The 23,946-nt window shown below is 45.6% G+C and overlaps 1 protein-coding gene, 1 long non-coding RNA gene and 1 pseudogene across 5 annotated transcripts; all 3 read right to left on the bottom strand.

The window, feature by feature from the left end:
• Nucleotides 1-11,750: 11,750 nt before the first annotated feature.
• On the bottom strand, nt 11,751-15,232 carry LOC140626687 (T-cell surface glycoprotein CD1a-like). Of its 4 annotated transcripts, none has more exons than XM_072814443.1 (6): nt 14,971-15,232; nt 14,296-14,562; nt 13,330-13,608; nt 12,854-13,132; nt 12,430-12,520; nt 11,751-12,286 (listed from the first exon to the last, which is right to left on the bottom strand). In XM_072814443.1, the coding sequence occupies exons 1-6, from the start codon at nt 15,014-15,016 to the stop codon at nt 12,190-12,192; spliced, it is 1,059 nt and encodes a 352-aa protein (XP_072670544.1). In that variant the 5' UTR covers nt 15,017-15,232; the 3' UTR covers nt 11,751-12,189. The 4 variants fall into 4 exon arrangements, with proteins under 4 accessions (XP_072670544.1, XP_072670545.1, XP_072670543.1 ...); XM_072814444.1 differs by having other exon boundaries at nt 12,989-13,132; nt 15,014-15,232; XM_072814442.1 differs by having other exon boundaries at nt 15,014-15,231.
• A 4,440-nt stretch (nt 15,233-19,672) lies between these two features.
• Nucleotides 19,673-21,231, bottom strand: LOC140626689 (uncharacterized). Its single transcript, XR_012025733.1, has 3 exons — nt 20,501-21,231; nt 19,932-20,022; nt 19,673-19,788 (listed from the first exon to the last, which is right to left on the bottom strand). It is a non-coding gene; the product is annotated as an uncharacterized lncRNA (long non-coding RNA).
• A 685-nt stretch (nt 21,232-21,916) lies between these two features.
• LOC140626742 (T-cell surface glycoprotein CD1b-like) lies at nt 21,917-23,719 on the bottom strand (annotated as a pseudogene).
• Nucleotides 23,720-23,946: the final 227 nt, after the last annotated feature.

Below are 23,946 nucleotides of genomic sequence, written 5' to 3'. Positions count from 1 at the left end.
CTCCTACTGCCCCTCCACCCTTCCTCACCTGAGGACTCCCAGCCCAATTTTTCATCTCAATCACCCTCCACTCCGCAGAGGCCCCACCCTTTCAAACAAAACCTCCTGCGGTTACAGGTGTTGCTCCTCAGACTCTTTGGTCAAAGACTGAGCGAAGGGAGTCCCTTCACCCGAGGGAGGGTCCTCCAGAGTTGTTTTAAACCGATTACTTCCTGAGCCCAGCAGACAGGGAAATAAATACAAGTTCGCATTAGCCCTTTCTTTCCAAATCCAAACCCATTGACTACTAATCCTTTCTCAAAATAACTATTTCCTTCCCGCTCATCCACTTTGACGTCCTAAGATCACGGTTTGACTTCCTGCTGCCTGGGACACGCGGGGTATTGAGTCTTTCTTTTTTTTTTTTTTTTTTTTTAAGATTTTATTTATTTATTCATGATAAACAGAGAGAGAGAGAGAGAGAGAGAGGCAGAGACACAGGCAGAGGGAGAAGCAGGCTCCCTGCAGGGAGCCCGACATGGGACTCAATCCCGAGACTCCAGGATCAGGCCCTGGGCCAAAGGCAGGCGGCAAACCGCTGAGCCACCCAGGGATCCCCTCCTATTGGGTCTTTCCTTGGTGATCTTTGGGGTGCCTCCAGGCCTGGTAAAGGGAGGATTTCTGCAGATGCCTCTCAGCTCCATAAGGTTGCGCTGCCAGCGCCCTTTACCGCTGTCCCAGCCACGTCCTGCTAGGATACGTTGAAAAATGTCATAAATCCATCATCAGAACTTTGGCCAAAGTAAAAGCTGATGTTCAGAGCTGAGGGAAACTACTTCAGGCCTCCTCTCCTAAGCTAAAGGTCCCCAGAGGAAAAGAGGACTTTCTCACAGGTGGACGGATGTGTCAGTCCTTTGATATTTGTCAGGCAATTTGGAAATTCTTTGGGAAACTAAAAACAGCTCTTCCTCTTTCAACACCTCTAGTCTACGGGGCCAGGAGCGTGGTTCCAAAAGCAAGTCAAAGACCAACAGTCCTTTTTTAATCGGGACATCTTACATGCATTCTAAACATTCTGACCTTAAAAGATCCAAAGTCCTTCTAGAAAGGGCTGCCTGTATTTTCTCCAGGGTCTCCCAATTATAAATACAAGGAGTTCTGCCGGCAAATCTCCAGGAATTCTTTTCAAATGCAAATTCCAGAGAGATAATCCTTGTCAAGTACAAAGAAGACCGGAAAGCCCTGGGAGAAAGGGCTTCCCTGGTGCCCTGGAGGCTCAATGGGCTAAGCTTCCGACTCCTGACTTTGGCTCAAGTCAGGGTCTCAGGGTCAAGATCGCAGGGTCAGGAGGTTGAGCCCTGCCTCTGCCTCTGTGCTCAGTGTGGATTCTGCCCAGATTCTCCTTCTGCCCTTTCCCGGCTTGTGCTCATTCTCTAAGTAAATAAATACAATATTTTTTAAAGTCAAAAAATAAACAAATAAGTAAAAACTGACATGACAAAGATAAATATTAATCTTGTGTCTTTCAAAAAAAATACTTAAAAAAAATCTTTGCCATGTAGACAAATCAAGTTTGTTCATTCCATCTGCCCCTCCCCCAAAAAAAGAAATAAGAGAAAAAGAAAAACCCAAATCAACAAACAAAAAATACCTCAAGTGAAACTTATAGAGGTGGTGAATGTTGCTCCTCCATGATGGCAGTTATTTTATTTTATTTTACTTTTTTATTTTTTGATGGCAGTGATTTTAAAACAGAAGCTGTCAATTCTGTATCTGTCTTGTATGTTCATATCTGAGTTGGAAATGTGTTTCCGTCTCAGGGAGACTTTGCTAAAATTAATTTGTTAAAGAGCTATTTAGTGGGTTTGAAGGCCTGCAGGTATGAGGATTGGGCATTCTAAAACTCAAAATAATAGAAATGGACCCAAATGTTATTCATGTGAATGTAAAAATATTTAACATGAAAGCTAGTTTGAGATTAACGGATTAATTAAATCAAACACGTGTTTAGAATTCTCAGCGTTAAATATTACACTTTTGCCTGTTTGACTAACCGAATAAGTTTACCTTAACTTGTGTAAGATCCATCAACAACTACAACAAAACGTACATGAATGTTGACTTCCTCTGATGCCTCATGAAGTTTAGTGGGTAATCTGAACATAACTGTTAAAGATAAGTAAAATAAATAGATGTGAATAAGATTAAAAGCTTTATATATATTCAATTAATTAACATATAGCGTAGTATTAGTTTCAGAGGTAGATTTCAGTGATTCATCAGTGGATATAACACCCAGTGCTCATCCCATCACCGGCCCTCCTTCATGCCCACCACCCAGGTACCCTGTCCCCCCACCTCCCTCCCCTCCAGCGACTTTCAGTTTTATTTATTAAATTAAATTAAATTATAAATTTAATTTATGGTTATGGTTTGTCTCTGTCTCTGATTTTGTCTTGTTTTATTTTTTATTTTTTTATTTTTTGTTTTTTGTTTTTTGTTTTATTTTTACCTCCCTTCCCCTGTGCTCTAAATAGCTCCAAGGGCAGCTAAACCGGGTGGCTCAGTGGTTCAGCGCCGCCTTCATCCCAGGGCATGATCCTGGAGACCCCGGATTGAGTCCCACGTCGGGCTCCCTGCATGGAGCCTGCTTCTCCCTCTACCTATGTCTCTGCCTCTCTTTCTACCTGTGTCTTTCATGAATAAATAAATAAAATAAAATAAAAATAACTAAATAGTTCCAAAATCCTTGGTAACTTAAAGATCTTTAAAAAGTTTTGCTAAGTCATGGGACACCTGGATGGCTCAGTGGTGGAGTGTCTGCCTTTTGCTTGGGTCATGATACCAGGGTCCTGGGATGAGGCTCCCTGCTGGGAGCTTGCTTCTCCCTCTGCCTGTGTCTCTGCCTCTCTGTGTGTCTCTCTCATGAATAAATAAATAAATCTTTAAAAAAAAAGTTTTGCTAAGTCAAATAATTAAGTTCAGACCATTAAATATCGAGATCATTTCCAGATAAGACAAAATCCTAGAACATTCATAATTAAACACAGGCTTCTCTACATTGGGCTTACTACAAAAAAAAAAAAAAACAAAACAAAACAAAAAAAAAAAACTAGAGTATGTGGGTATGCCTATGCTACACTGCAAAATTCGGGTGAGACATGCTTCCAGAAATTTTAAATGTCTTCATAAATCAGCAAATTTTTTAAAAAAATGTTGATATAACAGACAGTTCACAATGGCTCTCCTCTTAGTTTTTGGTAGACATGAAATTTCAGAAGGGTAAAAAATTCTAAGTAATATATGTAATGAAAGCTACTAGAAATCATGAGGGAAATATCCCCATATACCAGGAAAATAGGGTGTGTTTGCAGTCAGAAGGGGCGTAAGGAATGGAAATGCATGTTTTGGTTGAGGGAAAAGAAAATTATTTTGTCCTAAAATGGGGCTAATTCTCTGAAGGGAAACACAGGACAAAAATAGAGTATAAAAAAGGAAATTGTAGAAGGTTTGTGGGAAAGGTAGTGTTACAGGATTTCTTCCCCTTTAGTGCCTACGGGTTTGGGCCATGTTGCTTGGAAGAATGAGAGGTAGACCGGACCAATAGGGGTGGGCAGCAAAGCAAGGATTATTGAGAGATAGATAGAAAGTGAAGTGATAGAAGCTGTGGTCTATGAATACGATGGAACATTCCTCAGCCATTAGAAACGACAAATACCCACCATTTGCTTCGACGTGGATGGAACTGGAGGGTATTATGCTGAGTGAAATAAGTCAATCAGAGAAGGACAAGCATTATATGGTCTCATTCATTTGGGGAATATAAAAAATAGTGAAAGGGAATAAAGGGGAAAGGAGAGAAAATGAGTGGGAAATATCAGAAAGGGAGACAGAACATGAGAGACTCCTAACTCTGGGAAACGAACTAGGGGTGGTGGAAGGGGAGGTGGGCAGGGGGTGAGGGTGACTGGGTGACGGGCACTGAAGGGGACACTTGGCAGGATGAGCACTGGGTGATATGCTAAATGTTGGCAAATTGAACTCCAATTAAAAAAAAAAAAAGAAAAAAGAAAAAGAGAAAGAAAGTAAAGTGATACTACAAAGCTCCCAAAGAGGGAAGAGAGCAGAGAAGGATGCCCCCGGACTTTATCTAGGGGTTTTTATGGGCTTCTTGGAGTGGCTGTTTTAATCTGATTAACCGTCCTTGAGCCTGTCAACCAATCAGGTTGTCATCTGTCCTGTGGGAAAGGGTGGAGGGCTCCTTCAAGGATGGTGTAAAATCCTTTTAAGGGTGGTTTCTGCTTTGGTGGGGGGCTTGGCCTTGCCTGCTTTTTTTCCCCAACAATCCTTCATCGGTAGCTTTAAAAAGAAGTAATAGTATGCAATCAAGCTGGGTAGAATTAAAATAAATTTATTTAAAAATAAGTTTTAGGGTAGCCCCAGTGGCCTAGCAGTTTGGTGCCATCTTTGGCCCGGGATGTGATCCTGGAGTCCCAGGATCAAGTCCCACATCAGGGTGGCTTCCTGCATGGAGCCTGCTTCTCCCTCTGCCTATGTCTCTGCCTCTCTCTCCGTGTCTCTCATGAATAAATAAAATCTTTAAAAAATAGAAAATAAAAATAAGTTTTAATTTAAAAATTAAGCCCCTACAAAATTAAAATTTGGTCTTCTCTCTGTTTCCTTGGCTTTCTTGGGCTTTCAGCTTGCTTGTGCTAAGATTGTATAACTTTTTTACCTTTTAAATATTTACCTCTTAAAGATTCTTGATTCTATTTACGTAAGTGCTTTAAAATCTTTTTGATATATTTAACAAACTTCCAAAAATCAGGGGTATCCCTGTTAGCGCCTGCCTTTGGCCGAAGGCGTGATCCTGGGGTCTCAGGATCAAGTCCCACATCAGGCTCCCTGCTTGGAGCCTGCTTCTCCCTCTGCCTGTGTCTCTGCCTCTCTCTCTCTCTCTCTCTCTGTGTCTCTCATGAATAAATAAATAACATCTTTAAAAACAAAACAAAAACTTCCAAAAATCAAATTCAAGGGAAAGGGAGGGAAGGGAAGGGAAGGGAAGGGAAGGGAAGGGAAGGGAAGGGAAGGGAAGGGAAGGGAAAGGAAGGGAAGGGTAGGGTCTTTTGGGGTCATGATATTTGAAAAGATTTGTTAAACTAATTAGGACTATTTAGTATGTAGTTTACGTGGAAAGTATTGTCAAATCAATAATACCAGAGCCTTTCAAGACTCTGTCTGTACAAATATAGCACGTACGCTCTGCTTCTGGAAAGATTGACCCTCATTGCCAGACTTCTGACATCCTCATGCCCTTGTGACATGGCAACCATACTTCTGAAAAAAAAATTACTATGATGAAATAATGGTTTCAAATTCAATCTATTCAGGGTTCTGGGTTCTGGGAAGCCCCATGAAGGTCATTGGTTCATCCTGGCTCCCTGCCTACCCCTAGTTTTGGTGTTTGCATTCCTTCACCCACACTGATACACTTAAGATGCCTCCAATTATGAATAGACATTGGTGTAGAGACTTCTATGTAATTTTCACACCTGCAACTGGACGCCTTTAAACTGCCCCTCAGTACAGCTTATCGACATGTTCGTATCGCTGTGTGTGTGTGTGTGTGTGTGTGTGTGTGTGTGTTTTCTGGATGCAGTAAAGCCTCTCGCTGCTGCTTGGATGAGGCAATCTTGGGAAAAGAAACCAGAACAACTACAACAAACTGTTGAAATGTGTTTTCCATGTGGGGTGTACTTTCCACCCTCTCCAGTGACCAAGGCACTCACTTTGCTGGACAACCACAGGATCCTCAACAAAGACCTTACAAATTCTAGAAATTCCACTGGTGCACGACCTCTTGCTGGTCTCCTGTTGTCTCACGCAGGTGGTACAATGATATGTGATGTTAGACCTAAGTGTCTAATGACTGATGCTCAAGCCTGTCCTCTGCAGGTTAAAGAAGGCTTCCTCAGTCCTGGGGCACCTGAGTGACTCGGTCCATGAAGCCTCCCACTCTTGGTTTCAGCTCAGGTCACGATCTCCAGCTCATGATATTGAGCTCTGCATGGGGCTCCGTGCTGAGCCTGGAGCCTCCTCAAGATTCTCTTTCTCCTTCTCCCTATGCCCCGCACCCTGCTTGCACACTCTCTCTAAAAACAAATAAAGAAACAAACAGAAGATAATTTTTTTAAAAAGAAGAAGCTTTCCCCTGTCCTAACTCCAAGGAACGTGTGGGTCACAATCTAGGGCCTGGTGAGTTGTATTCTAAAATATCAGCAGAGGAAGGCAGCCCTTGTCCCAATGACAGGGACTCACCCAAGTGCTCCTGACCACTGACACTCCCATAAAACTGTAGAATGCTCGGCCTTTGGATGCAATTGACTGGGAAGGGGGGGGGGGGGTAGCTGACCTCCAAGTAGACTCCCTCTACTCTGGCACTGGCATCCTGGTCTGCATCTCCCAGGTCATTGCTGGGAGCAGAGACCTCATTTATTTCAGGCCAGGAAATAATCTAACCATGCCCCTAACTTCTTACCAGCAAAATAAACCATCTCATTGGTCGCTCCCCTAAATGCATTCTGTTGAGTTGAATAGGATCCTCCTTGACTCCGTGTAGCAGATCGCTATTTCCCTGGTTAAGGATAAACAGAAATGAGACTGTGATCAAACACTGCTCCTTAATTGTTTAAATTACTGCAAAATCTGCTGCGAAAGCAATAGCAGTGCAGCAAAGTTCCCTAAAATCTCTAGCCAAAGTCTACTTGTGCTAATTCTGACATCACCTGCTAGGCCAGGAAGGACACTTCTGGCGAGGCTGAAGCTCAGTTGCTTAAGAACAAGACAGTGGCTTTAGAAGGGTGACACTTTCCTCGGGATCTTTCTTTTGACTTATCTGATTTTTATTGGTTTAGGTCTTGGGGACCAGGAATAAAAGTAAACTCCAAATATTGCGATTTATAATGCTTGTAGCAATCTTCAACTCTCCGGTGCATTGTATTCTCTCCAAAGCTTCAATGTGTGTTCACAGCTGCTAACCACCAGGCAATTGACCTCCCTTAGCCTGGAACATCTAGCAATGAGGAAAATAACAACCTAAAGAACATGAACCCGAAACCATGCTCTGTTATCACAGAGGCTAAATGAAAACGTCATGACCTACAGCTACTACACAAGCAGCAGCCAAAACTGAGCTGCAAGCAGGAGCTGAGAGTAGCGCTTAATGCATGAAAATTAGATCACATGTCTCAGGTAAGGTGAGAGGCTAATTGTTACAGAAAAGAAAATCAGAGACCCAAAATGGTGACACAAGGCCAAGTTCCCACATTGGGACTTCAAACCCAATCGAATTACAGTTTCAACCTCCCCCAGAAATGTGGCCTTAACCAGTCAGGCAGGAAATTTTTCTTTCCAGCAGAACTGTTCAGTCTGTCACCTGGGTCCTCTCCACCCCCACGGGCAGATGAGGTCATATGCATGATAAGACCTCTTGCTTTTCCCCAAGAAAACAAGCCTGAATCCTGGACCAGAGCTGTTGTACTATTAATTCCCTGGCCACCCCCACCTTTCTACAAAAATTTTCCATTTTTCACAGCTCCTCTGAGTGCCCACCCGCATGCCAGATGGAGGACTGCCCGATTCATGCAGCATTTAATAAAGTCAATTAGATCTTCACATAGACATAGTTGAATTTGCATATTTAACAGTTCTGAAGTTTGACTTTGGGTGATTACATGTAGACATTGGGGGGGGGGAAGAGAAAGCTTGGAGGAAGAGATTATTTTTATATCTTTATTTTTAAAAAGATTTATTTATTTATTTATTTATTTAAGAGAGAGAGAGAGAGAAAGAAAGAAAGCAAATGTCAAGGGAGGGGCAGAGGGAGAGAGAGAATTACAGACTCTCCGCTGAGCTGGGAACCCGACATGTTTCCTGATCTGAGACCCTGAGATCTTGACCAGAGCCAAAATCAAGAGTCAGATGCTGAACCAACTGAGCCACCCAGACGCCGCTCTTTATATCTTAAATATCTGCACACAGAGCTGCTTCCTGTAAATGGTGGAACTTCTCTGAAAGAATATGTTTACCACATAAATAGTAAAAGCTGAGAGACGAATGAATGAACTGATGCATTGGATCTGAAGGAAATCTATGAAAACTCTTTGCATGTTGAGTGTTTAACTGCCAAGCCATGATACTTGCTGGCTTATTTCATGGTGGTCCGGCTTGCCCCTTCGTCTCTAGGAAACCCTAGAGTATAAGTATTCACTGATCATGTAACCCGCAGCAGACCCTGCACCTTGATTCCCGACCGGTAGTCTGTTAGAAATCCATGAAAACACCCAGGACATGGATTTATCCAGATGTCAGGATAATATGCAAGACGGGTAAGAGTGTCACAAGACAAGGTCACATGAAGAAAAAAACAAACAGGCAAAAAAAGGATTAAGAAATATCTTCAACTTGACGGGATGAGCACTGGGTATTATTCTGTATGTTGGCAAATTGAACACGAATAAAAAATATATTTATTATTAAAAAATGTAAAAAAAAAGAAGAAAGAAATATTTGCAAGAAACATTGGCTGATGGAACTGGGGAGCCCAGGGTCGTGGGGGTTCCAACACTTTCTGCGGGTCTGTGTGTCTGCCTTTGCTTTTCTGATGCTTTGGTTTCATTATTGCTGCTGTTTTCAGACTCACTGGAGGATGATGACACCTGAAAACTGTATCTGTGGACAGTGTGCAGCTTTCCAGCCGCCCAGGGAGGAAGGTGGGGGCCACTTCAGGCCATGGGGGCCCTCACCAGTTCTAACAGGTGCAGCAGAGCCTGTGACACCACATGAACGAAGGTCCTCCTGAGAAAGTCTTCCAACGACTTCTCAGAGAGGCTGGCCTGAAGATCCCAGGAGCCTGGTGCACATGGAGCATCCAGGGAGCCGCACCTGCATGCTCACGTCCGTACCTGCCCTGCCTCCCATGAGGCGTGCAGCATTTCAGAAGGAAAATGCAGGATTGGTCCAGAAAACCTCCACTGAAGCAAATCACAAAAACTTAATGTTTAATGTAGCATTATCACATCTTTGAATACTTTTTTTTTTTTTTTTGCTGGGCAATAACTACTTTCTTTTTAAAAACATAAAATGAAGTAACCAACTGAGGTATAACCAACCCAGTTACCTTGGCCACCCTTTACATCTTAACCCTCTTCTTTCTATTTCTTTTCTTTTATTTTTCTTTCTTCCAGTAAGAACACTCGGGGTCTAACCTCTGGGCAAATGTCATCTGTATAATTTCTCTGCCTTCTTGCAGGCAGGCTTCATCCTCGAGCTTGCTTCTCTGGTGCTGAAAAATGGATTGTACTTGTTTCAGGCTTCAAACGCTGACCTTATCATCCAGGCCAAGAGAGAGCATCTCTTTCCCCACCACTGACCACAGCAATCAGGCTCCTGCAGCAGATGCGCCACCTGGAGCGGGTGCCTGGCCCTGAATCATCACTCTGTGTGATACAAGTGGCATCTGTCTGGTGATTGGCCTGACCTGGAGGCTACCTGTCCATCCTCCAGCCTGTCTCATTGTCAAGGATGCTTTCCCCTGATGGCCTCCAGGTGATCAGAGCCCAGGGATACCCATGAGGGTGGAGCCAACCAAGCAAAATCCACATGGTGGCCATACAAGGGAGACGAGGTAGATTGCAAGTTAGAGAAACAGCCAAGCATTCTTTTTAAAAAATATTTATTATTTATTCATGAGACACAGAGAGAGGCAGAGACACAGGAAGGCAGAGAAGCAGGCTCCCCCCTGGGAGCCCGATGTGGGACTCAATCCCAGGACTCCAAGATCATGCCCAAAAGCAGACACTCAATCTCTAAGCCACCCAGGGTCCCACAGCCAAGCATTGTGATCCATGTGAAAAGATTCCAAAAGCCCCATGATTTTCTCTCCCAATTCCCAGATTTTCATCTTTCCCACCTCTCCTCTGTGCGTTATTCTCCAGAAAAGCCCACATTTGTAGGGCTGGGAGCAGGCACATGGTCCCTCTGGACATTCTCTGACCTTGGATCACCATCCCTCAGCCCCTAAACAAACTAGAACTAAGTCCCTTTCCCCTAGCTCAACCCGCATAAGTTGCTGCGGTAACAAACTTGTGAGGAACAAAAATAAAAACCAGGATCAAATCAGGAAAGCAAATATTCAAGCTCCTAAAACAATGATGACCTTTCCTGTCCACTACTTGACACTCAAAGATTCCTGCTGCATGGACAGGAATTGAGAAAGTTTTGTTGAGTTAATTAATGAAATCTAGAGATACTGAAGTGTAGCCATGGATGTCTCCACTTGCACCGCCATGAGGGTCATGGGTCACAAAGCATCCATTTCATTATTCGTGGACTCTGTTTGTGCTGATGGACCTACCTGGGGACATCGATTTGCAGCCCCAGACACATGAACCCACCACTGTTCATGGACACAAAGAGTGGCCTGACGTGTCATCCACCTCAGGTGCCACTCTGATTCCCCTGTTAATTCCCACACTGTAAACATGGGTCTTGATCATGGTCCCTTGGGTGCCAATTTTCTGCATTTATGTGCTCTTTCTAGGTGATATCAGTGCTTAAAACAGCCCAGAGCTACAGGGCTGACTGGGGTTCCCAAGCAGAAGATGGGATGTGTCTCATGACAAAATACTTGAGTATGTAAAGCTCGCTCAGACTCCTGATGCAGAGTTGTGGGACGAGAGTCAACAATGCAGTAAATCCAGGAAGAGGAACAGGACATACTTGAAGTCTATGTGGATCCATCCCAAAAGGCTAAAGTAACCACTATGATGCTGTGATGATGCCACGAGAAAGGGGGGGAAAGAGCTATATTCATGGATTCATGGGACCATGACTACTTCTTGTTTGTTTGTGTCTAAAACCATTGTGGAGAGTACAGCTGTGGGTCTGAAGCCAAAGATCACGGTACTCACAGCACCCCAACTTGGAAATGTGACACACTTCTGAGCTGGTTATTCAGTACAGGGAAATACTCCATACAATTAACTATTTACAAATATATACACGTATTAGAGAAGCTGGCCTGAAACAGAAACAGGTGACTACAAGAAATAGTCCAAGACTACCCAGGCTGTGTGGTCTTCAGATGGCAGGCGCTGTGGACAGAGGATCCAGGAACCCAACCCCTCATTTCCCCCCCAGAGCAATGGCTCACTGTCACTCCGTCTCTGTCTTCAGGACTGGAAATCCGCAGCCGGGAATGCCAGGAGGCACTGTGTGCGCGCTCCTCGCTGGGTCCCCATTCATCCCTGACCGCAACGCTCCGGCTCTCTTTCCTGGAGCAACCCCTTTTCCCCAGGGACACACTTGCCCTGCTCCGTCTCAGGCATCATATTTAGGTCCCTGGAAATCCTCTGCTGATTTTGCAAAAGCAGAAATTGTGGTCCAGTGAGTCTCAGCTGAGCCCAAGACCCTATAGGTAACATCTCTGCTGCTGCCCCTGAGCACCCCCCCACAGCAAGCATCCTGCCTTCCAGTTTTAATTCAGAATACTTGGAGCAAAGGGTCCAGTCCAATGGGTGTCTGTGGTTAAATAATAGACACCCTCCCAGGCAAACTTGATTCAGCCTAAGGCCCTGGAGAAGTCAATGGGTACAGAGAAAGTATGAACTCCCTTGGCCAGGTGACAAGACGATTAACAAAAAAAGGCATGAAACATTTCCACTACTACGACCATGTCAGGAAGCAAAAGAAAAAGAAAAAAAAACTATGAATTTAGAACAAATTCAACACATAATTTTATTGGGGACATATTCCATACAAGGGACTCTCTTTGCCAAGAATACAAATACTAAAAAGACATGGACTTTGCTGTCAAACATCCAATAATTAGAAGGGAAGGGACACAATGGGGGCAGCAAGGCCTGGGGGTCAGGAATAGAATTGTCAAAATGCAGGTTAAAGTGGTGGAAATTATCACCATGTAGACTGCCTCCACTTCTGACTGAGGGAGGGCCCACTGGAGGGAGGGACATACGATGCCTGTAATGGATAGAGGTTGTTGGGACGTCATTTACACGGAGTTAAATTTTCAGACTTAAGATACTGAACCAATCAGAACAGGAAATTCCATTAAATCACACTGAGCTGACACTGAGAACAGGTCAATAAGGAGGACTAAGGAAGAGTTGGCCACAGGGAGTGGCCAGGACGTCAGTGCTGAGCTGGGTTTAGGTAAGTGCTGGAGCTTGGGCTGCTGGGTTCCCGCTCCGAAGGGAAGTCCATGCACTGAGGTCTCCAGTGGGCTTTCCTGGAGGAACAAGGAGGAGGCCCCCTGCAGCAGGTGGAGGGGAGGCTGCAGGGGGGAGGGCACGGGCGGCAGGAGGGCTGAGGACACACGGAAAGGTGGGGAGACACGTGGCGAAGAGCAGGAAGGGGGCTCCAGAGACTCACCAGCGCTTCCAGAGCCACCACGCCAGGCCTGCCAGGAGCACCAGGGGCACGATCACCACCAGGAAGACCAAGCCCACGGAGTAGGGCTGCTCTGTGGGGTTGGGCACAGAGGGTGTCATTTCCCGTCCACCCCGGGTTGAACTGCACCTCCCACGACCTTTCTGCCCCTGTCACCCTCTCCCTGACTGACCGCCCTTCCTCCTTTCACTTCTCCCATCCCTCCTCAGAGACGGACACTCCACCTAACCCTCTGCATCCTCCCACATCTGCAGGACCCTCCCCACAGCTCTTCCATTTTTTCGGTTACTAATATTGTCTTCTTTTTGCTCTAGAGTCCCTAGATTCCCAAAAGTTTCATCAGGCTCCCAGCTCTGATGGATGACCATTTACCATGTTGCCCAACCAGGCCCCAGCTCTTCCTCACCCCAGTGGAGGACCATGTCCTGGCCTCCTAGACTGCTGTGTCTCACACGGCAGGACAGGCCAGCTGCCTCCTTGGCTTTCACATCCAAGGACACCTGAAGGTACCATGTCCCATCAGCATGGGGCAGGACGTCACCTCGCTGGGTGCCCTGTTGCTCCTGCTCGCCCCGCATCCACATCACCTGCACAGGCTTGGGGTAGAAGCCGGAGACGTGGCACACCAGCTGCAGACGGCCAGGCCCAGGGCTGGGTCCAGCGGACAGCCAGGCCTCGGGCCTCACTGCGGAGACATGACAGGGATTCACAGACTGAGGGGAGGTGCTCACATCACCTTAGACAGACACACCTTTCCGCCTCTTGAAGCCCATCACCATCACCCCTCTCCCTCCTGACTCTCTCTTACCCTGAATTTGAGGGCATCGTGCAGATTTCTGAGCGTAGGATGCAGAAAGCTTGGAGGGAGGGAGCAGGACTGACCTTGTCGCTGGAGATCCGCCTTCCCCACATCAAGAAGACTCAAGACGTAACGCGGACAGTAGCCAGTGATGAGCTCATGTGTGAATTCATTGTCTTCATGGTATTGATTGAATACGCTGGAGGCCTGTTGAGCCCTACTTCCTCCCTTTGGAGATGGCCTCCATGACGTGTTCTGGAAGCGTATAAGGTCTGTACCTTGATAAGCATACCTCATGAATCCTGAGAAAGGTTCTCCAATGCGCAGCTCACAGCCTATTTCCATCTGTACCTGAAAGGGATCTGGGGAGAAATGACTGAGTTACAGGAGAGGGGGAAATAAAGAGATGAAATGACATGAATGGAAGTCATGGACGGCGGAAGTAGAGGGAGAAGTTCAGGGGATTGAATGGAATGGAGCACAGTTTGGCTTGAGGGGAGCCTCACACAAAGGGGAAGTGGTGGTCGCTGGAAGCAGAGGAAGAGCTGATTGATAGAGGAAGGAGCAAAAGTTGGAGGAGAAACATGAAGGATGTGGGCATAAAAAAAGGAAGGGCTTGGCGGGAGAGCTGGGCTAGAGACAACCGAGGGTGAAGGGAGCACAGGGGGTGACAGGGTCACATAGACAGACATCGCTGCTGGGATAGGATGGGGAGAAAAGCACACAGATCAAGGAGTCAGTCACAGAGCAAGGACCAGAGCTGCCTGGTTGGAGGCCAGGGAAAGGGGTGGTCGTGGGAGAACCAGTGGGACGGGAGAGCCCAGCCTGTGGCCAATGAGAGGAGCGGACGGAGCAGAAGATGTGAAGCTTTTCAACAATCGGGGTCTGGCTCCACCCTCTGCCCACACTGGTGGGATTCAGCTTCGTGATGGGGACACATGAGGTTTAGAAGCCAATGGAGCCTCTTTCCTGGAGGAAGAAGGATCCAAGGACAGACACACATACATCTGCCACCTCCTTCCCACCTTCTCGTAGGTACCTGAACTCACATTCAAGCTGCCATTGGCTGACATGGTCATGGTAAACCAGATTATAAAAAATATAGTTTGAATAGAATAACTGATCTGCTTCCATCCGCTCTTCGTTGCTTAAGTCTCCCTGGGCCCAAGGCCACCGGAAAACGAAAGTTCGATTCTTGTTGTCCCAGGCATGAATCTGCACATCATCCAGCCAAACTGAGCCTTGATTTTGTGTCCAGGAACGGTTGTAGAGGGATGAGGTTCTAATGACTCGGAAGGAGACTGGTTCTTGGGAATCTGTGGGAAAAGGACAGATAGAATGAGGAAGAGGACATTGGGAAGAGAGGGAGTGGAGACTACGGGGCCGGGACGGGACCCAGAATCTGGAGGACAGAGAAGCCATAGGCGTCTCAGGAGACACGTGCTGCCCCAGAGCCTGAGCCTCGCACCCATCCTTCAGGAGAGCACAGGGCCCTGGGGCCGGGGATGCTCGGGAAGGAAGCAGGCTGACTCTCTCCCTGCTCAGGTATGTGCTGGGGAACCCACACACCCACACCACCCGTGCACACACACAGGGACAATTGCACAGAAGGACATATGCACAAACACACTAACACAAAAGAACCTACAAAGAAACACATACACACAAGTATACAGACTCAGAATCACACACACACACACACACACACACACACACACACTCACACTCTCTGGTCCTGTAGCCATTAGACAGGACCGGAGCTCTCACCATCTTCGCTGTCACCCTCCGGGAGGAGAACCGCCAACAGCACAAGTTGCAGGAAGAGCATCGTGTTTGCAGATGTTCTTTCTCTTGCAAAGTCGCTCTTTGACGTCTGTCCTCACACACCGACCCCCTCCCAGCCCCTCTCCTCTGACTTCCTCTCCACACACAACCCTTCCCTGAGTCTCTGCCACAATGCAAATGTGCTCCTCCCTCAGCCCTGGACACCTACTCAGTCTCACTTCCCCTCCTGCTCTGCCTCCCCTCTGGCCTCCAGCTTCTCCCTGTCACCAGCGTCCATCCTGCCCCCGCCCCCTGATTCAGATGCTACAGAACAAGTTCTGCATGGCATGGAAAAGTGGGCCCACCTCTCAGCCCTTTCTTCTCACCCAGACAGTAACCCAGGAAAACACCTGGCTCCCAGCACCAGCCCTGGACCTGCTGTCCCTCTGTCCCTCCTGCCCTGTGACACCCCCCCACCAGGTATTTCCTTTCCCGTCCCACCCCCACCCCAGTTCCTTCACATCTTTGTCTTCTCACTGCTTGTAGTAAAAAACTAATCAGCCAGGAAAATCTGAATATCCACCTGGTTTTATTAAGTGATTCAAGAATGGGGCAGCCTCCCACCTGGCAGGTAAGGGGAGCTCTGAGCAGTGGTGCAAATGGAGGGTTTCATAGGAAGGAAGTTGGCAAATGAAGAGAAATGAAGAGAAAGGAGTGTTTCAGGGAAGGTCCCTTACCCTTAACGGGGAGAGCAGGGGGTCTAACCATGCGGATGACCTCCCCTCCGAGGGGATGGAGAGAGCACATGTGACAGAGAACCTCCCTGGGCCAAACCAGAGAATCCCTCACTAATGGATGGGGCCGGTGGGAACTTATTTCTGGGGGAGGTGGGAACTGTAGTTGGTTAGGGAATAAGCAAAGTTTGGGGACTTGGTCTGACCAGACACTGTCACCCATCTGCTGGGATTTCTTCTTAACAGTCGCTCTGTTTGCTTGTCCAGATTCCCCCATGATTGCCTGTGTAAGAGTCTCAGCAACCCCCAGTCCTCCATTATTCTTAGTGAGGAACCAATAGGCATCATAGAGACCACAGGACTTTGCACACGTGAGAGAAACAGAGCATGAGCAAGGTGGGGGGAGGGGAGAAGCCTGCTCCCTGCTGAGCAGGGCTCAATTCTGGGACTCAGGATCATGACCTGAACCAAAGGTAGACGCCTAACCCACTGAGCCACCCAGGCACTATTGATCGTCCCTGAACCGTCTCATAGTGCCCTTCTTTGTCTCTTGCTAAAGTCTTTCTTTAAAGTCCATTTTGTCCAATACAAGTATTGCTGCCCCGGCTGCCCATTTGCTTGATAAATGCTTCTCCATCCGTTCACTTTCTATCTGCACGTGTCTTTAGGTCTGAGATGAATCTTTTCTAGGTTTTGCATGTAGATGGGTCTTGTTTTTTTACCCATCCCATCACCCTGCGTCTTCTGATTGGAGCATTTAGTCCACTTACATTCAATGTGATTATTGACGGGTTGGACTTATTGCTGTCTATCACTGGTTTTGTGGTTCTCTGCTCCTTTGCCTTCTTGCTATATTTTCCCTTGGTTAACTCACTTTCTTTTGTGATATACTTGGATTATTTTCTCTTTATTTTTTTGCATATCTATTATTAATTTTTATTTTTGGTTTGTGTTTATCATTTGCTTTGTATATAACAGCTTCCGTAGAGAACTATCAATATTAAGTTAAAGTCACTTAAATTTGAAACCACTCCTTACTCCTTTCCCTCCTCGACCCAAATTTTTAAATATGCTGTCGTACTTTGCATCTTTTTATTTCGTGAGTCCCTTGACTAATAATTATGGATATTTTTATTCTTATCATCTTATTTTCCTTGGTCTTTGCTTTCCTTTCCACTCAGACTCCCCTTTAACATTTCTTCCAGGGCTGGGTTAGTGGTCATGAATTCCTTTCACATTTGTTTGTCTGGAAAACTCTGTATCGGTCCTATTCTAAATGATAGCCTTGCTGGATAGATATTCTTGGCTGCAGGGTTTGTTTTTTGTTTGTTTGTTTTTCCTTTCACTATTTTGAATATATCATGCCACTCTCTTCTAGCCTACAAAGTTTCTAATGAAAAATCAGTTGATGCTTTTATGGGTTTCCTTTGCATGTAACTTTCTTCTTTTCTTTCTTTTTTTTTTTTTTTTTAAACAACAGTAAGATATCTCATTTCCTTTTTTTTTTAAAGATTTTATTTATTCATAGATATATAGAGAGAGGGGCAGAGACACAGGCAGAGGGAGAAGCAGGCTCCATACAGGAAGTCCGACATAGGACTCGATTCCAGGTCTCCAGGATCACACCCCAGGCTGCAGGCGGCACTAAACCGCTGCACCACCGGGGCTGCCCAACTTTCTTCTCTTCTTTTGCTTGTTTTAAAATTCTCCTTTATCACTAATTTTTGCCATTTGAATTAATGGTGTAGACTCCTTGAGTTGATTTTACTAGAGGCTCTTTATACCTCTGAACTCTTGATTTCTGTTTCCTTCATCAGTTTTGCGAAGTTTTCAGCTATTATTTTCTCAAATAATTATTTGACCCCTTTCTCTCTCCTCTCCCTCTGTGATCTATAATGCAAATATTTTTATGGTTGATCAGGTTGCTGAGTTTCCTAAGCCTATTTTTACTTTGTTTTTCCCCTCTCCCTTCTTCAACTTAATTGCTTTTTATACCCTGTTTTTCAGATCACTGATCTGTTCTGGTTCCTCTATTCTGTTGTTTTCATCCATGTATTTTTAATTTCACTTATTGAGTTCTTCAGGAATGATTGGATACTTTTTATGCTCTCCATCTCTTGGCTGAAGATCTCGCTTAGGTCATTTCCTCTTTTCTAAGGTCTAGCAAGTATCTTTATGACCACTACTTTAAATTTTTTATCAGGTGTATTACTTTTCTCCTTTTTACTTAGCTCTCTTGTTGTGAATTTGGCCTGTTCTTTCATTTAGGACATATTCCTCTGCCTCCTCATTTTGTCCAACTCTGTTTCTGTGTGTCAGGAAAGTTAGCTATGTCTCTTGCTATTGAAAGTAGTGACCTCTGGATGCCTGGGTGGCTCAGTGGTTGAGCATTTGCCTTTGACTCAGGTCATGATCCCAGGGTCCTGGGATTGAGTCCCACATCGGACTCTCCGCAGGGAGCCTGCTTCTTCCTCTGCCTGTGTCTCTGCCTCTCTCTGTGTGTTACTCATGAATAATTTTTTTTTTAAAGCAGTACCCTACTGAAGAGGAGGTTCTGTAGTGACCTTCAGTTCAGTGGCCCCTCTTTTTCAGAATCTGGCACTTCAAGTGTGTCTGAAATGTGAGCTGTATGTGCCCTCCTATGGTGACTAAGCCACTTTACTTTGAGTCCTTTCATCTGCAATGAGAGAGTCTCACCTGAGGCCAAGATCCTATATTGCCAGAAATCCCCAGGGTGACAGCTCTGCTGCTGTCTCTGAGCCATACAAATAGCAAGCATCCTGCCTTCCTCCTTTAATTCAGGATACTTGGAGCAGCAGGTCCAGTCCAGTAGGTGTCTGTAGTTACAGAAACCTGTAGAACAGAAACCTTCACAGAAAAGCTTGTTTCTACTAAAAGACCTGGAGATGTCAACCGGAACAGGGAAAGCATGAAGACCTTGGCCACATGAGAACATCTATAACATGAACATCACCAAATATTTCCACTACTACAAACATGTCAGGAAGCAAAAGCAAAAGAAAACCTATGAATTTCATTAACATGAATTCAACATGAGGGGAGAGTTGCAAGCTTTTATTAGTTTATTTGAGAGAAAGAGAAATAAAGCACAAGCAAATGAGGGGCACAGAGAGAGAGAGAGAGACAGAGACAGAGACAGAGAGAGAGAGAGAGAGAGAGAATATCCAGCAGATTCCTCACTGAGCACAGAGCCTGGCACAGCCCTTGATCCCAGGTTCTTAAGATCATAATCTGAGCTGAAGTCAGATGCTTAATCAACTGAGTCAACCAGGCACCCTTCAACACAGATTTTTATTAAGGACATGTTTCATGCAGGTGAGATTCCTTCATTTTTTTATTTATTTATTTTTTTCCTTCATTTTTTTAAAGATTTTATTTATTTATTAATGAGAGACACAGAGAGAGACAGAGACAGAGACACAGACAGGAGAAGCAGGCTCCCTGCAGGAAGGCTGATGTGGAACTCGATACTGGGACTCCAGGATCACACCCTGGGCTGAAGGCAGGTCACTGAGCCACCCAGGGATCCCCACAAGTGAGACTCCTTGCTAAGGATACAAATAATAAAAAGACATAGACTTTGCTTCAAAATCATAAAAATTAGAGGGATAAAGAGACCTATGAGGGGCAATAAGGGCTGAGGGGCAGGAATAGAATTGCCAAAGTTCAAATAAAGGTGGTGGAAATTCTTATAATGTAAACTGATTCAACTTGTGAAACAGGGAGGGCTCACTGGAGGAAGTGACATCTGATGCCTGTGACTCATGGAGGCTGCTGGGACTTCATTTTACATTGAGTTACATTTTGAGATTTAAGTTCCAGAACCATGTTAGAACAACAAACCACGCTAAATCACACTGCGCTTACATTGAGAACTGGTCAATAAGCGGAATTGAAAGAAATTTACATGCAGAGTTACCAGGACATGACCAATGAGCTGGGTTTAGGTAAATCCCGGGGCCTGGGCTGCTGAGATCTCTCTCCAGAAGGAAGTCCGTGCACTGAGGTCTCAAGTGTGTTTTCCTGGAGGAACAAGGAGGAGGCCCCCTGCAGCAGGTGGAGGGGAGGATGCAGGGGGGAAAGGCATGGCCGCAGGAGGGCTGAGGACACACTGAAAGGTGGGGAGACATGTGGGAAAGAGCAGGAAGGGGGCTCCAGAGACTCACCAGCGCTTCCAGAGCCACCACGCCAGGCCTGCCAGGAGCACCAGAGGCACGATCACCACCAAGAAGACCAAATCCAAGGAGGGGGGCTGCTCTGTGGGGTTGGGCACAGAGGGTGTCATTTCCCGTCCACCCCGGGTTGAGCTGTACCTCCCAGGACCTCTCCGCCCCATCACCCTCTCCCTGACCAACCACCCATCCTCCTTTTACTTGTCCCATCCCTCCTCAGAGATGGGCCTTTTTTTCTTTAATGTCTTTTTATTATTATTATTATTATTATTATTATTATTTTTATTGGTGTTCAATTTGCCAACATATAGAATAGCACAACACCCAGTGCTCATCCAATCAAGTGCCCCCCTCAGTGCCCGTCACCCAGTCACCCCCACCCCCCCACCTCCCCTTCCACCACCCCTAGTTCGTTTCCCAGAGTTAGTCTCTCATGTTCTGTCTCCCTTTTTGATATTTCCCACTCATTTTTTTCTCCTTTCCCCTTTATTCACTTTCGCTATTTTTTATATTCCCCAAGTGAATGAGACCATATAATGTTTGTCCTCCTTCGATTGACTTACTTCACTCAGCACAATACCCTTCAGTTCCATCCACGTCAAAACAAATGGTGGGTATTTGTCATTTCTAATGGCTGAGGAATATCCCATTGTATACACAGACCATAGCTTCTTTATCCATCATCTTTCGATGGACACCGAGGCTCCTTCCACAGTTGGGCTATTGTGGCCATTGCTGCTAGAAACATCAGGGTGCAGGTGTCCTGGTGTTTCCCTGCGTCTGTATCTTTGGGGTAAATCCCCAGCAGGGCAATTGCTGGGTCGTAAGGCAGGTCTATTTTTAACTCTTTGAGGAACCTCCACACAGTTTTCCAGAGTGGCTGCACCAGTTCACATTCCCATGAACAGTGTAGGAGGGATCCCCTTTCTCCACATCCTCTCCAACATTTGTAGTTTCCTGCCTTGTTAATTTTCCCCATTCTCACTGGTGTGAGGTGGTATCTCATTGTGGTTTTGATTTGTATTTCCCTGATGGCAAGTGATGCGGAGCATTTTCTCATGTGCTTGTTGGTCATGTCTATGTCTTCCTCTGTGAGATTTCTCTTCATGTCTTTTGCCCATTTCATGACTGGATTGTTTGTTTCTCTGCTCTTCAGTTTAATAAGTTCTTTATAGATCTTGGACACTAGCCCTTTATCTGATACATCATTTGCAAATATCTTCTTCCATTCTGTAGGTTGTCTTTGAGTTTTGTTGATGGTATCTTTTGCTGTGCAGAAGCTTCTTATCTTGATGAAGTCCCAATAGTTCATTTTTGCTTTTGTTTCTCTTGCCTTCATGGATGTATCTTGCAAGAAGTTACTGTGGCCGAATTCAAAAAGGGTGTTGCCTGTGTTCTCCTCTAGGATTTTGATGGGATCTTGTCTCACATTTAGATCTTTCATCCATTTTGAGTTTATCTTTGTGTATGGTGAAAGAGAGTGGTCTAGTTTCATTCTTCTGCATGTGGATGTCCAATTTTCCCAGCACCATTTATTGAAGAGACTGTCTTTCTTCCAGTGGATAGTCTTTCCTCCTTTATCGAATATTAGTTGACCATAAAGTTCAGGGTCCACTTCTGGGTTCTCTATTCTGTTCCACTGATCTATGTGTCTGTTTTTGTGCCAGTACCACACTGTCTTGATGACCACAGCTTTGTAGTACAACCTGAAATCTGGCATTGTGATGCCCCCAGCTATGGTTTTCGTTTTTAAAATTCCCCTGGCTATTCGGGGTCTTTTCTGATTCCACACAAATCTTAAAATAATTTGTTCTAACTCTCTGAAGAAAATCCATGGTATTTTGATAGAGATTGCATTAAACGTGTCAATTGCCCTGGGTAACATTGACATTTTCACAATATTAATTCTGCCAATCCATGAGCATGGAATATTTTTCCATCTCTTTGTGTCTTCCTCAATTTCTTTCAGAAGTGTTCTGTAGTTTTTAGGGTATAGATCCATTACCTCTTTGGTTAGGTTTATTCCTAGGTATCTTATGCTTTTGGGTGCAATTGTAAATGGGATTGACTCCTTCCTTTCTCTTTCTTCAGTCTCATTGTTAGTGTATAGAAATGCCACTGATTTCTGGGCATTGATTTTGTATCCTGCCACACTGCTGAATTGCTGGATGAGTTCTAGCAATCTTGGGGAGGAGTCTTTTGAGTTTTCTATGTACAGTATCATGTCATCTGAGAAGAAGAGAGTTTGACTTCTTCTTTGCCAATTTGAATGCCATCACTTTGGATAGACACACCTTTCCACCTCTAGAACTGTCACCATCATCCTCTCTCTCTCATGGCTCTTTCTTACCCTGAATTTGAGGGCATGGTGCAGATTTCTGAGTGTAGAATGCAGAATACTTGGAGGGAGGGAGCAGGACTGACCTTGTAGCTGGAGTTTCACCTTCCCTGCTTCAGAGAGACTCAGCAGGAACCCAGGGCAAGTGTCATAGAGGAGTGTGTGTACTAATTTGTGAATGATATAGAACTGAGTCAATTGTTTGCAGACCTGTTGAGCCCTACTTCCTCCATTTGGAGATGGGATCATGACATGTTCTAGAAGCTCAGGAAATCTGATCCTTGGTAAACAATCTGGGCAAAGCCTACTGATGGTTCCCCAACATATAGCTCACAGCTTCTGCCATTGTACTTGGAAGGGATCTGGGCAAGAAAGACAGTGTTACAGAACAGGGAGGGTGAAGGGGATGAAATGAGATGAGCAGAAGCCATGGATGGTGGAAGCAGAGGGAGAAATTCAGGGAATTGGAGGGAATGGAGCAAATTTGGTTTGAGGGGAGACTCAGACAAAATGGTGGTTGCTGGAGGTGAAGGAAGAGTTGAATACTTGAGGAAAGAATGTTGAAAGAGGGGCATGAAGGGTGTGGACAGAGAATAGGAAAGGGCTCAGTGGGAGAGCTACGTGAGAAATAATCTAGGGTGAAGGTAGAGCAGTGGGGCATAGGGTCACATAGACAGACATTGATGATGGGACACAATGGGGAGAAAAGCAGTGTCAAGGAGTCAGTCACAGAGTGAGGACCAGAGGTGCCTGGTTGGAGGCCAGGGAAACGGGTGGTCATAGGAGAACTAGTGGGACAGGAGAGCCCAGCCTGTGGTCAATGAGAGGAGTGGGATGGAGCAGAAGATGTGAAGCTTTTCAGGAATCAGGGTCTGGCTCCACGCTCTGCCCATAGTGGTGTGATTCAGCTTCATGATGAGGTTAAGAAGCCAGTGGAGGCTCTTTCCTTGATGAGGAAGGATCCAAGGACACACACAGACCTGCCTCTTCTATCCCACCCTCGAGGGTGGTGAATTCACATTCAAGCTGCCCATCACTGACACTGTCATGAATTATCTGAAGAAATCTCATGGAGTTTGTATGGAGTATCCTTTCCAGCTCTGTGAGCTGCTCCTTGCTGAAGTGACCAGTGGACCAAGGCCACATGAAAATGGAAGCACCATTCTTGCTATCCCAGAATGAGTCTGAACTTCACCAAGCCAAGAAGAGCCCAGATCTTGCGTCCAGCAATGGTTATAAAAGGATGAGGTCAGGATGATTTGGAAGGAGATTGGCTCTTGGAAGTCTGTGGGAAAAGAATAGATTCACTTTGGAAGAGGAGGACAATGGGAAAGAGAAAATGGAGAACAAGGTGCCGGGGATGGAAACCAAAATATGGGGAGCAGGGAAGCCATAGTTGTCTCAGGAGACACGTGCTGCCCAAGAGCCTGAGCCTCGTACCCATCTTTCAGGAGAGCACAGGGCCCTGGGGCCCAAGTTGCTAAGGAAGGAACCAGGCTGACACTCCCATCCCTTGGTAAATGGTAGCACCCACTCCACCAGGGTACACAGGCACATGAATACACAAATACACACACACAATATATATGCACATTTACACTATCCCACACAAACATACCTGCAGATACTCATGTGCACTCTAACAAAAATAAGCTTGCTTGAAACAATATT

This window comes from Canis lupus, chromosome 38, assembly GCF_048164855.1.
Source record: "Canis lupus baileyi chromosome 38, mCanLup2.hap1, whole genome shotgun sequence".
Lineage (NCBI taxonomy): Eukaryota > Metazoa > Chordata > Mammalia > Carnivora > Canidae > Canis > Canis lupus.
Note: the sequence above shows the minus strand (reverse complement) of the source record. Positions and strands in the feature narration are given on the sequence as shown.